The sequence below is a fragment of the Hyperolius riggenbachi genome, chromosome 2, assembly GCF_040937935.1.
Source record: "Hyperolius riggenbachi isolate aHypRig1 chromosome 2, aHypRig1.pri, whole genome shotgun sequence".
NCBI lineage: Eukaryota > Metazoa > Chordata > Amphibia > Anura > Hyperoliidae > Hyperolius > Hyperolius riggenbachi.
The window spans coordinates 115,707,581-115,722,486 of NC_090647.1; the positions used below are offsets into that span (position 1 = coordinate 115,707,581).

Here is a 14,906-nt window from a genome sequence, read left to right on the forward strand (position 1 = left end):
GTGGACAGACCAAATTTGATCAGCTGGACAGTCACTGTTGTTCTATCATTGAGCTACCACAGCCCGGCGACCATATGGGCTGGAAAACTGCCACGGCCTGCACTCTGGCCATGTTGCGCACCAGTCCAGCATGGCCGTCACAATGCAAACAGCTGTTTGCGGTGCGTTACACAGTGAATTTGGTGTGTCAGTGTGAAGCAGAACTCTAATTACACTCCCTGATTGATGTATACACATGCAAGATGTTTTAAAGCACTTAAGGCCTGCAATTTAGCATTCAATGTGATTTCTGCCCTTAAAACGCTGCTTTGCGTCAAATCCAGATTTTTCCCCGCGACTTTGGGCATGTATCCCACTCCGCCATGCCCCCCTCCAGGCGTTAGACCCCTTGAAACATCTTTTCCATCACTTTTGTGGCCAGCATCATTTTTTCTATTTTTCAAAGTTCGCCTCCCCATTGAAGTCTATTGTGGTTTTACGCAAACCGAACCTTCCGCGGAAGTTCACGAACGGGGTGAGCGAACCGAAAATCGGAGGTTCGCGACATCACCATTTAAAACCTCTTAATATAAAAAGCTTACTGATGTGTGGTTTTCAGTACCATTTGTATGCAAGAGATCTTAAGGGACAGTTTTAAAGGCGGGTAAAGAGAGATTCCAGCCCCAGGATATTTAAAGTGAACCCATAGTGAGAGTGATATGGAGGCTGCCGTATTTATTTCCTTCTAAACAATACCAGTTGCCTGTCAGCCCCGCTGATCTATTTGGCTGCAGCAGTCTGAACTACACCATAAACAAGCATGCAGCTGATCTTGCCAGATCTGACAATACTGTCAGAAACACCTGATCTGCTGCATGCTTGTTCCGGGTCTATGGCTAAAAGCATTAGAGGCCGAGGATCAGCAGGATAGCCAGGGAACTGGTATTGCTTAAAAGAAAATAAATATGGCAGCCTCCATATTACTCTCACCTCGGGTTTACTTTAAAACATTTCAAATGAATAAAAATAAAATGGGAGCCATACTGAATTTCATATATTTTTCAAAAATCTAAAAAACCTGCAAAACTTGATATTTTAAAACATGTCACAGCAATGTCCCCAAACTCTCTCCCAGTCCCAACATGCGTACTTGTGTTTCCCCAACTCACACATTAAAGTAGACTCAGAATTATCTTAACTGAAAAATAAATCTCACATAGCTCTATATTAAGTCCAAGATCCCTTCTATTACAATTGCATGACATGTGAAAAAGTTAATACAATTACATTATTGCAGAAATATACCATGTTATAAACTCACTGTGCGCGCGCGCGCACGCACGCACGCACGCACGCACGCACAGACACACACACACACACACACACACACACACACACACACTATATATACAGTGCTGCCAATAATTATTCATACACCTGGCAAATTTTTACTTAAAGAGAGTCTGAAGCCTTATTAAAATCCTATTTTTATTTGACATTTATCTTCTGCAATATCACCAGTGCTAAGACACTGCATCCCTGCAGCAGAACGCTGTCATTAAACCCTAATCACAGTAAACTGCACCATGAAAATAGAGCAATATGTGAGGATTCTCAATGACAACATCAGGTAGTCTGCAGAGAAACTTGGCCTTGGGCACCAGTGGACATTTCAGCATGACAATGACCCAAAACACACAGCAAAAGGGCTGAAGAAATGGTTAGCAGACAACAACATTAATGTTTTGCAGTGGCCCAGCCAGAGTCCTGACTTGAATCCAAGTCAGAATCTGTGGAGGGCGCTAAAGATCAGGGTGATGGCAGGAATATTGCCCAAAATTCTTAGCGCTATAATTAGCTGATTCGGAAAGAAGACGCTCCAATCTAAAAACTTTAGAGCTCATTGCTAAAGATGATTGCTGTAATAGGCTTTTCTATTGATTATTAAGAAGGATATGAATAATTTTGGACTGGACACTTTTTGCTCAAATGTAAATAAAAGATAAACATTTTTTACCCCACAATAATGCCTTTTGTACATCATTTTACCTTTTAGGAGACACCTATGTCATGTGGCATCACAAAATTACTTGCTGGTTGAATAAAAGTAACTTTAATAATAATTATGGGCAGCATTGTATATTGCTTCTAAGCTAATCGATTTCTTTGCAATTATAAATAAACGTGGGAAAAACAAAATAACACGGATTTTGAAACAATGTACTGTATACTGAGGTGTGAGGCCACATTTAGAATTTGCAAAATTATGTTTGTTTTTTCATCTTTGCAAAAAAATGTTAAATCTTGCGACATAAAAAAGAAAGAAAGAAAGAAAGAAAGACAATTTAAGTGTATCTTCAGGTAATTGTAGATATAGTGCCAAGTTAATGAAGGTACAGTAAATATTGCAACAATTCAGAACAATATTATTACAAGGAGGTTGCAACAAAACAAGATCATGCAGATGCATTTGATAACAGCAGTTCAGTGTTTTTGTTCAAAATAGAATCTGTTCTAGTCCACAAGAGGAATGTCAGACAGTGAGATTGCATAATCAAGCTGGAAACACTAGGGGGGATGGACAGGCTAGAGGTGCATATGTTGAGAGGGTTCCCAGCAGAATGTATTATTTCACTAATGCGGGTTACGGAGGGTGAGGGTAAGCTATTAAAGGTGGGGGCAAGTCTGATGGCTGGAATGCCAGGTCCACCCGCAATAAGCTGCTCTCTGGAACTCGCTCCCTCCAGCCACCAGACTCGCCCCCACCTTTAATACCTTCACACAAGCTCTCAAGACTCACCCTTTCATGCTTGCATACCCCCCTACACCAGCACCATAATATGTTCTTTTAGACACCCTCTCAACAGATACACCTATTGTCTCCACCCCCACCCTTTAGATTGTAAGCCTCTGGCAGGGCCCTCTCCCTTAGTGTTTCCAGCTTGATTATGCAATCTTACTGACAATCACCCCTTTTGTGGACTAGAACAATCTCTATTTTGACCTATGACACTGTATTATCAAATCATTTGCATGATATTGTTTTGTTGTGAGTTTCCTGTATGTCCTACCTTGTATGTTAACCCTTTTATCTATTGTGCAGTGCTGCGTAATATGTTGGCGCTTTATAAATACAATTATTAATAATAATAATAATAATAATAATAATGGCTGGTGGGAGTGAGTTCCAGAGTATGGGAACAGCCCTAGTGAAGTCCTGAAGTTGTTCATGGGAGTGAGATATGCGCAGTGCGAACAGTTACAGGTCGTTGGAGGAGGAGATGGGCTGGCATGTGCCTGTGGACAAGATTGGAGTTCTAGGTCGGGCAAGTTCTGTGTACCGATTTGTAGACCAAGCACAGAATTTTGAAGTTGATCCTGAAGTGGATAGGAAGCCAGTGGAGGTCTTTACAGAGGGGAGTTGTAGAGGTGCTGTGATGAAAAGAGTTTATCAATCTGGGTGTGGCATTCATTACCGTTTTAAAGGGGGCCAATGCGGTTGCGGTTTGAGTGGAGGTCTGATAAAAGGAAATTGCTATAGTCTAGGTGGGAGATGACAAGGGCATGGATGAGGAGTTTGGTGGTGTCAGGGGACACGTAGAAGCATATCCTGGAGATGTTGCAGAGGTGGAAGTTGCAGGATCGGGTATTACTTTGAATGTGGGGTGCAAAGGAGAGGGCAGAGCCCAGGGTAACACCTAGGCATCGGGCTTGGGATGGTAGTGTTGTTGATCATGATATGCATATCTGGGAGGGATAAACCTAAATAACACATTTGATTTATCAGTTATAAACAGAAGCAAGAATGCTTAAAGGTGCAAGAGGATAGTCCATACATAAAAATCCAAAGCAAATAGATTACTGTTTCTCACCAACAGGAGACAGTCACAAAATACAGCTTGCTATCCTTGAGGTAACTGTAGGCATGTGGAGTATTTTGGCTGTTCCATTCTAAAGCTATGTATGGTTCAACCACCCAGGTGGAATTTAACATTTCACTTCTAATTTGATATTTCTAAATTGGCACATGAAGATCACATGTGACTATACACTATGTTTAAGTAGCTATGATGCCTTGGCCTTGCTGATGTGATTCTCATTCAGGTGGAATTAGGGATATATCATCTGTACCTGGGTGGTGGTGGCATTACCAAAACACACCAGTTGTTAATTGTTTATCATAAAGAAGAATAGTATGTACTCATTACCAAGCAATACCTGATTTATGATGGTTGCAGAAAAAAACCTCTCTGCTATTTTCAAGGCACAACATGTGCAAATGCATCAGCAGTTGTTCATTGCTTAAAAGGAGCTTGTTTTGTTTAAAGGTAGCCATACACTGGTCGATTTGCCATCAGATTTGACCAACAGACAGATCCCTATCTGATCGAATCTGATCAGAGAGGGATCGTAAGGCTACCTTAACTGCAAAGAAATTGTGAACCGATTTCAGCCTGAAACCGTTCACAATCTGTGGTGGTGGTGGTGCTGCCGCCGCTTCCCCCCATCCCGCATACATTACCTGCTCCGCCGGCGCGACTCCCGGGTCTCCGCTCTTCTTCACCGCTCTGGTCTGGTCTCCGGCATGCTTCCCTTCTTCCTGTCTGGGGGAAGTTTAAACAGTTGAGCGCCCTCTACTGTTTAAACTTCCTGCCGGGACAGGAAGAAGGGAAGCATGCCGGAGACCAGACCAGACCAGAGCGGAGAAGAAGAGCGGAGACCCGGGAGTCGCGCCGGCGGAGCAGGTAATGTATTGCAGCTCTATTGCGTCGGTCGTCGGGCACTCGAACGCCGCTAGCGATGCGCTCTTTACCCGCGGGCAATTGATGGTTATTTTCTGCACGGCGCGATCGACGGGATCGGACGTAATGGATCGAAATTCGGCGTGTAGCTCGAACGATTGGCAGCAGATTCGATCCCAGTGATCGAATCTGCTGACGAAACGGCGGCAAATCGGGCCAGTGTATGGCCAGCTTTAGTCTGTAGTGCCAAATTGTACAAGTTAATTGTACAGCTCCCAAACCTGCTATTGTGACCACAATTGCTATGGAGGTTGAGGTCACTCATGGGAACATGACACAATAAATAAATACATAGAAAATGTTTTTTGGAAAAGTGCTTTAGAAATGAATAAAGTAAACCTTGAGAATGCCTCATGAAGAAATGTAATATTATTATTTATATAGCACCCACATCTTACGCGGCGCTTTGCAGCGTTTATTTTCTTGTCACTTAACTGTCCCTCAGAAGAGCTCACAATTTAATCCCTACCATAGTCATATGTCTATGTATGTATCGTAGTCTAAGGCCAATTTTAGGGGGAAGCCAATTAACTTATCTGTATATTTTTTGGGGAAGTATATGAATGTTAGACCATAGGGGACAAGGGGGGCATTTCTGTCCAAGCCAACTGTGAATACTTTACTTACCTTTATATGTCAACTTGTAATACAATAAATCATCTGTTTTGGGAAATCTTTTACTTAAACCACTTCCTTCCTAAATTTTGAGAAAATATTAACGAAAATACATTCTATTTTTGCAATAAGTTCAAAGAAAATTAATATTTAGTCCCAAAGTGAAAATTCATGAAAATGTAAAAAAAATACAGTAGTTATTTAAACTAAAAAAATTGTGAAAAGTGCTAAAATCGTTTATTTTAGCGCAAAATTTCATGAAAATGCAAAGATTCACAAACTTATTACAAAATGATTTTCAATTATATTTTCGCTCGAAAGTTGAACTTCACATTATTTTTGCAAAAATGAATGCCAAAATTGGCATTTTCGCTCATCACTAGTTGCAAGCAGGCATCAGGTCAGGGGATATTGGATATACCACCGACAAGCAGACTGAACTGCTCACAGATTCATTTAGTAAGACATAATTAGATTACATTATTATTATTTCTATATTTTAAATAATAATAAAAACAACACGATTAGCATTAACTATTATTTTTGTTACTTTATTCTCATCTGTATGTAAATTAAAAAAAGGACCAACAAAACTGACAAATCAAACCATCTATATATATCTAAAGGAGAGCCCTATTTAAGCTCCCCCCCCCCCCTAATAAAAAGAATAATGTATTTAATGTTGTTTAGCTAGACTAACAAATGTACAAGACAAGGAGAAAACATTTATCACAGGACCGTAAAAAAAAAGGTGTTTAAAGAGAAACTCCGACCAAGAATTGAACTTTATCCCAATCAGTAGCTGATACCCCCTTTTACATGAGAAATCTATTCATTTTCACAAACAGACCATCAGGGGGCGTTGTATGACTGATATTGTGATGAAACCCCTCCCACAAGAAACTCTGAGGACCGTGGTACTCCTGGCAGTTTCCTGTCTGTGAACCTTGTTGCATTGTGGGAAATAGCGGTTTACAGTTGTTTTCAACTGCCAGAAAAGCATGCAGAAGCTACATCACCTGCCAACAGTAAAAATGTCACTATGTGATAAATGTCAGAATGAAAATAAGGGAATAAAATTTTACAATGGGCAAACGCCGACTAAATAATTTATACATAATTATTGTAAAAATGAAGAACTTTTTTATTACATTATGTTGAGCCTGAAGTGTTTGGAAAGTCCCAAAGTTGTAGTACCTGTATTTCTGCCTAGTTTCTTTAAAGAACATCCTACTTAGGAAGCTGCTTTAGGGCCGTAACCCACTAGAGCGCTTTTATGAGTGTTTAAGGATCGCTTTCAATTGCTAGTGATTTCCCTAAATGCTCTGTCAATGTAAATAAATGTAACAAATTCCACAGTAGCGATTGTGATTAGCAAAATCTCAATTGCAGGACTTGCAGCAAAATCGCAAATCGCTAGTGATTTTTAAATCGCTAGGGTTACTACTTTATCATATAAATCATGAGAAGTATTTTCCACTATAGTGATTCGATTTGCAAATCGCAAATCGCAATTGCTTTCTGGAGCAATTTTAAGAGGGATAATGCAATGCAAATGAAAAATCGCAACCGCATAACAAAATTAATGAAAAATCGCAATCGCTGGCATTTGTGATTGCGATTGCTAGTGGAAAAGGGCCCTAGCGTTTGCGCTTCAATGTAAAGTATTGAAGCGCTGGCAAATCATTCATGAATCGCTACACATAGCGATTTGTGCATAATTTTCAATTACTGCAAACTGTAAAAAAAATAAAAAATAAATAAATAATAATAATTTGAAACAACCAATCAGAATTAAAATTGCTTATCACAAATCGCAATCACAATCGCTGGCAAAAAGCTTACATTTTTTAAAATTGCTACCAAAATAGCCAGAAAACATTTATGAACTTGCTTACAAAACGCTAATTAAAAATGCTAGCAATTGCGATAGTGATTTGCAACTTGTAGTGGGTTCCAGGCTTAATACAGTTTCCTTAACGAGTAACCTTTATGACATATAGTGGGATGTGATAAATTATTCAGGATACCCCAATTCTACCTTAATGCTCCTGCTTTCAGCATCAGAAGTACTTCTTATATCTATATATTGCTGTATATTGGCATCTGTTACCACCCTGCCAGGGATCTTCTTTAGCCTTGGCTATGATGTCATGAAGCTTTCTCATCAAGATATCATGTGAGGCTCCTGCTCACTTCATAAAGGGGTAAAAAAAAACTTTTTTTTTACAGTGATTTACATTGCCAGTAGTAAAGATATTGGCATCATGATAAATTTAAGAGTGTAAATTTAGATTACGCAATGTTTTACAAATGGACAAACATTGAGTAAATAATTTATAAATAAGTATTATGAAAATAAGACATTTTATTAATTAAGGCAGCATATTCAGTAAATGTCCTCTTTAAATACACATGTTGAGATTTTTTTTAAAGGACAACCGAGGTGACATGTGACATGATGAGATAGACATGTGTATGTACAGTGCCTAGCACACAGATAACTATGCTGTGTTCCTTTTTTATTTCTCTGTCTGAGAGAGTTAAACATCATATATGCAATTGACAGTTTCTGTCCGGGTCGGGACAGAGTCGGACTGGGTCAGAATATAGCATAACCCTCACTGATAAGTAATTACAGCCATAAAACACTTTCCTGTCATTAAATGACTTCTTAGAGCAGAGAAGAGATAAAAAGGTTCAATAGTTCATAGATTTGAGCTCTGGCATACTCCAATGAAGGTGTCATTGAGCAGAGACAATGAAACAGTAAAAACTTTAAAACTAGTTTTAATAAGAAAATAAAACCGTGGAATATCTAAAAAAGTCATTTTTAGGAGGAAGAGGATAGATACAATTGTTTTTCTCCTCAGTTTATTTTCACCTCGGATGTCCTTTAAGGAAAAATGTACTAATAAAATTTAGTTTCCCTATGTGCTACCTGTAACCTCCCTATAAGCTCAACTAAACCTTCTCTACTTCAGTTACATCTGCAGGTGATCCTAGAGCTCACAGTAGTCAGTGCATAGTTTATTTCCCTACCATGATACTGCTTCCTTACAGCCACACATGATACTCCTTCCAACCACACCAACAGTCTGCACCATCGACAATGCAGTGCCATCTAGTGGCTGGAATAGACAGCTGCATTGCAGGGCACTATCTGCACTGGGTTGGTATGTTCACCCCGTGTCTGTGTGGGTTTTCTAAGAGCACTCCGGTTTCCTCCCACATCCCAAAGACATACAAATAAGTGAATTGATTTCCCTCTAACATTGGCTATAGACTACAATGGACATACTGTAAGGCTATGGTGGGGATTAGATTGTGAGCCCCTCTGAGGTACAGTTAGTGACAAGACTATATACTCTATAAAGCGCTGCAGAAGATTTTGCTGCTATATAAATACTAAAAATCTAAATATATATATATACACCATACTAGCTTCTTTCATCCGACCTGAAGAATTAAGACAACAAAGTATTTTAAAAGCTATCATATTTAGAATATTATATATTTTTTTTACTTTTTCATACTTTGGCTATGGCTCTCTACTTCAATATGACTGTAGACTTGAGTTCCTAATTGCATATAATGGATTTATAAATTAAAATGGGGCATGATGTATTGTATGGACTACTTGCATTATGAAGTTCATTACAAGAGTGTAAACAGTTCTTTTGTTTGAATCTAGATTTATTTCACTGGCTGCTCCATGAATCCAGCTCGATCCTTTGGCCCAGCCATGATCGTAGGGGACTTCAGCACAAATTGGGTAAGACTTCTGTGTCATTATAGACAAAGTGATGAATTATTCAATATAATATACATAGATCTAATCAATGAGTTTAGGACTTCAGTGGTGTTGCAGACATACTGATTAATGACTCAATAAAAAAAATGCATAGAGCTGTAGAATACAATTAAGCATTAGCTTCATAGGCTATTCATTTTGGTGCTAAGATACAGTACAAGCTTGCTTTCACAGTATACATATACCAAGCAGATGGCCCTAGTCTCCGAGGATGTGAATCATCATTCCAATTGAACTCCAATATATACACATAATATATGTAAATAATAACTATATCCTGATAGTAATTTAAGTTATTTCAACAATGTTATTTTAATAAATCTCAGCAAAAAGTTATCTGCTAAGTTATCTGCTATGATAACATTTAACTAGGATGAATAATCAGATTATGCAACAACAAGAGCCAGGACAAGGTCCTCCAGCACCCAAGGCTGAGACACCAAAGTACGCCCCTCCATCCCTCCCACCTCAGCCGTCACACACTGATTGCTATTAGACAACGAGGCGCTTCAGGGCCCCCAACACCTTAATCTCTAGTTATCTGGATTGCAGTCACTGCCATGTATCCCCTTTTCTTATTTCTCTCTGCTTCCAACACAATAGGGGAATGATAGCTGAGTGAGTTGTGTGCCCCTTCTACACAGTGTACTACTTTTGGAGCCTCTCTCACCTCTGCCTCAGTCCGGCCCTGACAACACCTATATCTTCAATAAGGGGTAAGGGGTAACTAAATTAATCAAAGGAATGCAAGGCCTCACTTACAATAAAGGCTATACACACTAGCCTAGTGTCCTTATTCAGCTTGTAAAAAAGACAACTTAGAGGTGATCTGATTACCATGTATAAATAATAAACGCAAAGGAAAGATAAACTTTGGGCCAATGAGCTTTTTATCCCTAGTTCTGTACAAGGGACAAGAGGACATGAACTTCAGATGGACACAGAAAGGAAGGTTGAAACAAATCTAAAGTGATTTGAAAATAAACAAACAGATGCTCACCTATTTAGAATGAAGGCTTTGGGTCCTATAGAGCCTTCCTGTTCCTCTCACGGTCCCCCTTGTTCCAGTGTTGCCACCCCATTAGAGGTATTGAACTTACTGGTCAAATAATACAAATGAACCAAATAGACAATAAAAAACACCGGTTTCTAATCTCCTGATGACGCAAGATTGTGAAACCGGTCGGGAAGGAGACGGGCAGCAGCTTTTTACCTTTTCTACCTGTTGTTGGCCAACACACACGTGCAACTTGATATCGGGACACCCATATTCTGTGCCCTGGATGTAAGTGTTTATTATTGTCTATTTGGTTAATTTGTTTAATTTTATCAAAGCAGTCAATACTTAGTACTGCCTTTTGCTGTGTTTTAATATGCTTACCATTCAAATTATATGGTTACTTATAAGAGAAGAATGTGTCGGAGGGCCTATATGGCCACCCAGAGTTTTCCATTCAACCTTATAATGTGGATTGTATTAAGGTGGCCATACATGGTACAATTTTTCATTTTTTTTTCCGATTAGATAATTTAGTTCGATTATTCCGTTAGATCGAATATAACGATTTTTCCAGCATGTCCAATCTGATTTCTCTCGAAAAAACGGGATAAACGTTCGAATTTCTTGATCGAAAAAAAAATATTTTCAACTTTCATTCGATTTGATCATTTAGATCAAATAAACTGGATAATCGAACGTTTTTATTGTACCATGTATGGCCATCATAACTCTTATGATTGGTTTTGGGGTGCACTATAAGTCGGAGACCTAAGCACAGTGGAATACCAAATATTGTGACCTGTGCTGATTTGCTTTTCATAATCCATTCCACATGATTGCACTGAGTGGTGTAGAAACAATTTTGATTTAATTTTTGGTTCATGAAGTGTTCTATATGAATGATTTAATGCCTCAGCATTGTAGCTGACTAGCACCACTAAGCCTTATAGCACCACTAAGCCTCACATTCGAGGTCTCTACTACAGTATGTCCATACACGGTCTAACAGACCCCTATAGTGATGCATGTAAAAAGCTGAAAATTCAGTTTTATACAATTTGTCATTTGTTAAAATGATAATAGTTTTTAAAGGTTTAGGCAGGAACTGACATTGCTTTGTGATGTTTTGATGGTCACAACTTTTGGTCTAAAACTAGGAATGGACATCCATCAAAACAACTTGCATCTGAGCATCCTTGCTTCCCTCACTGCTCTATGCCCTCCTACATACTTCAGAGTTCCAGCTTTTGATCCTTCATGGCGCATCCTTTATTGTATGCACATGCAGTAATATAACTATATTATTATTATTACTATTATTATTATTTATATAGCACAGACATCTTCTGAAACACTTTACAGAATACATAGTCATGTCACTAACTGTCCTCAGATGAGCTCACAATCTAATCCTTACCATAAGCATATGTCCATTGTAGTCTAGGGCCAATTTAGAGGTCTCAAGAACTCAATTACCTATCTGTGTGTTTTTCAGATGTGGGAGGAAACTGGAGCGCCCAGATAAAACACACCCAGACACAGGGAGAGCATACAAACTCCGTGCAGATAGTGCCCTAGTTTAAACCGGAGACCGAGAGTTACAAGGCGAGAGTGCTATCTACTATGCCACCGTGACCCCCATATTGTATTTTATACAATATGGGTATGGTTTAGGGTCATTAAGCTACTAGGAACTGCTGATGCCAATGCAGAGGGTGGTTGCATGGCCACATGGGTTGACCTGGGTGCACACACATGTTGGAGAAGACCATGTGGTTCTTGAAGATCAGGTATTTCGGTGGCAGGGATATTACTAACCAACTTTTTGTTTAGTCCTGAACATAGGAAAATTTAAAACCAATCAATTTTTTAATTATCATTTCAGCTTCCATGTCTAATTCATTCATCTGTATATTTCTTGGCAGATCTTCTGGATTGGACCTTTGGTGGGAGCCATACTTGGGTCATTGATCTACAATTATGTATTGTGTCCCCAGGAACAAAGCTTCCGTGAGAAACTAGCTATTCTTTTAGGAACAATGCCATCTGTGGAAACAGAAGAAGATTGGGAAGAAAGACAGGAACAGCCTAGAAGGAAGTCAATGGAACTTCAGAATTTGTAAATTACTAAATGAAATAAGGACTTAGCTGTGAATAAATGTACAATGTAGGAGTGCAGCATAAAGAAAATGTTCAAAAAAAACAACAACTTTACATAAAAATGAAAAATCACGTGGATACTAGTTACAGTACTGTGAATATGAACTAGGGGACTTCTATGCTGCCTTTTATCTCTACTCCCTTTGTTTCCCTTCACAATACACCTGATTAGGACCATTGATACAGTTGATTGTTCATTTTCACAGGAAAACTTGTAATGTCATCTGTTCTAGCAGTTCAGTTGGGAAATATACAGAGGCTGCCAATCAATCAGATCCCAGTCTTTTTCAGAATAGAGATTTTACCTGCTAAAAAAGTTAAGCTTGGACTAAGCTCTAAAATTTTGGGAAGCTTTTATGTGAGGGGTAAAGGAAGGTGAGCAACGTTGAGTCCCTGTTGGGTAAACAATTTCCTATAAAAAAAATTTCATAAGTATATTGTCTCATTTTCTTAATAATCCCCTAATAATAGATGTCCTAGAGTTTTTGGAATAGATTTCTGGAAGATATTCTCCAGTATTACCATCTAAAAATGATGTATAACCAGCCTACAAAAAATATCTCTTAAAAAGGAACTCCAGTGAAAATAACGTAATGAACAAAAGGTGCTTAATGTTTACAATAATTATGTATAAATGATGTAGTCAGTGTTTGCCCATTGTAAAATCTTTCCTCTCCTTGATTTACAGTCTGAAATTTATCACATGGTGAAATTTTTACTACTAGCAGGTGATGTCTGTGGAAAGAGATGATGCATTTTTGGCAGTTGGAAACAGCTGTTCTTTCCCACAATGCAACAAGGCTCCCACGGCTCCCACAGTGTGATGTCAGAACCATAGTCCTGACATCTCACTGTCGGAGGGGTTTCACCACAATATCAGTCATACAGAGCCCCCTGATGTGATCCGTTTGTGGAAAGGAAAAGATTTCTCATGGGAAAGGGGGTATCAGCTACTGATTGGGACGAAGTTCAATCCTTGGTTAGTCTGAAAGACTCTTTCAGATGGATAAAAAAAAATGTCACATTTACTGCACTGTTCATCTGTCCAGCTACTAGTAGAGAGTACCTTGTGGTTGCTCTATAATGCAATCAAACAGGATTATAACCAGAAACATATCAACGGTTGATACGTAATAGAGTTGCTGTCCGGCAAAAAAAGCTTCAGTTTAAGGCCTAGTTCACACTACAAAATGCAATCACTAAGCCCTGAGCAATTGCGATTTTGCAGAGCGATTTTCAAAGGAATGTGCATTTTTGCACATTCCTTTGAGAAAAATCACTCCAAAAATGGTACAGGGAGCACTTTTTAGATTTTGTTAAAATCAATACATTGCAGTGAGAACACCCTCATAGGGTGACACTGCTTTAGTGATTTGCCAATCGCGGGCGATCAGCAAACTGAGTGCCAATGCTCATAGTGTGAGCCAGCCCTTAGTCTAGCACAGGCTTTCTCAACCAGGGTTCCATGGAACCCCAGGGTTCCTTGAGTACTCTGCAAGGGTTCCTTGGCATTTTCCCCCATCGTAGGGGGAAGTATAAAAGAGCACATTATAAAAGAGGGTTCAGTAAAAAGAAGCACTAAATTTGGTGTCAGAATAATATTGAGCACATTAAAAAGAAGCACTAGGATAAGGAGACAGTATAATGAGTGGAATAACAGCCTCGCCTACTTTTAGAGACCATGCCTCCTGAAAAATAAATGCAAGGGTTCCTTGAGATAAAAAAAAAAGTTTGCAGGGGTTCCTTGAGATCCAAAAGTTATTTGCAGGGCTCCTCCAGTGTAAAAAGGTTGAGAAAGGCTGGCCTAGCAGGTGGCTGCTGCCTGCTCAACGACTGCATGTGCGACCCTGCTATTGCCCAGATGATAACCAGGAGTGGCTGACAACAAGCAAAAAACTGTACAGATGTCAACCATCTGTGTGAAAGAGCTCCTTAGCCCACTTAAATGCATTATATATCTATGAAATAACTGTGTGAATCTTTTTTGGAGAATGTTAAACCCCAATTAAAATTGTGTTTCTATAGCTCTGATCTATACCCTGATTCAGCAGGCATGCATATGTGCAATGTTTTGAGACTTCCCCACTGTTATGTCTTCCACACCCCCTACCCACACCTCCAATGCTTTATTTCTTAGTTTAGGGGTTGTTGTAACTAGTGTTGGGCGAACACCTAGATGTTTGGGTTCGCGAACGTTCGCCGAACATCGCCGCGATGTTCGGGTGTTCGCGCCAAACTCCGAACATAATGGAAGTCAATGGGGACCCGAACTTTCGCGCTTTGTAAAGCTTCCTTACATGCTACATACCCCAAATTTGCAGGGTATGTGCACATTGGGAGTGGGTACAAGAGGAAAAAAAATAGCAAAAAGAGCTTATAGTTTTTGAGAAAATCGATTTTAAAGTTTCAAAGGGAAAACTGTCTTTTAAATGCGGGAAATGTCTGTTTTCTTTGCACAGGTAACATGCTTTTTGTCGGCATGCAGTCATAAATGTAATACATATAAGAGGTTCTAGGAAAAGGGACCGGTAACGCT

General features: G+C 39.2%; 1 protein-coding gene across 1 annotated transcript in view; it reads left to right on the plus strand.

The window, feature by feature from the left end:
- The window catches only part of LOC137544037 (aquaporin-5-like), a 54,348-nt gene extending 41,487 nt beyond the window's left edge, over positions 1-12,861 (plus strand). Inside the window, exons 3-4 of the mRNA XM_068265106.1 lie at positions 9,091-9,171; positions 12,136-12,861. Of these exons, the coding sequence (XP_068121207.1) occupies positions 9,091-9,171; positions 12,136-12,333 (279 nt within the window). The 3' untranslated portion in view covers positions 12,334-12,861. The remainder of the gene's footprint in view (positions 1-9,090; positions 9,172-12,135) is intronic.
- Positions 12,862-14,906: the final 2,045 nt, after the last annotated feature.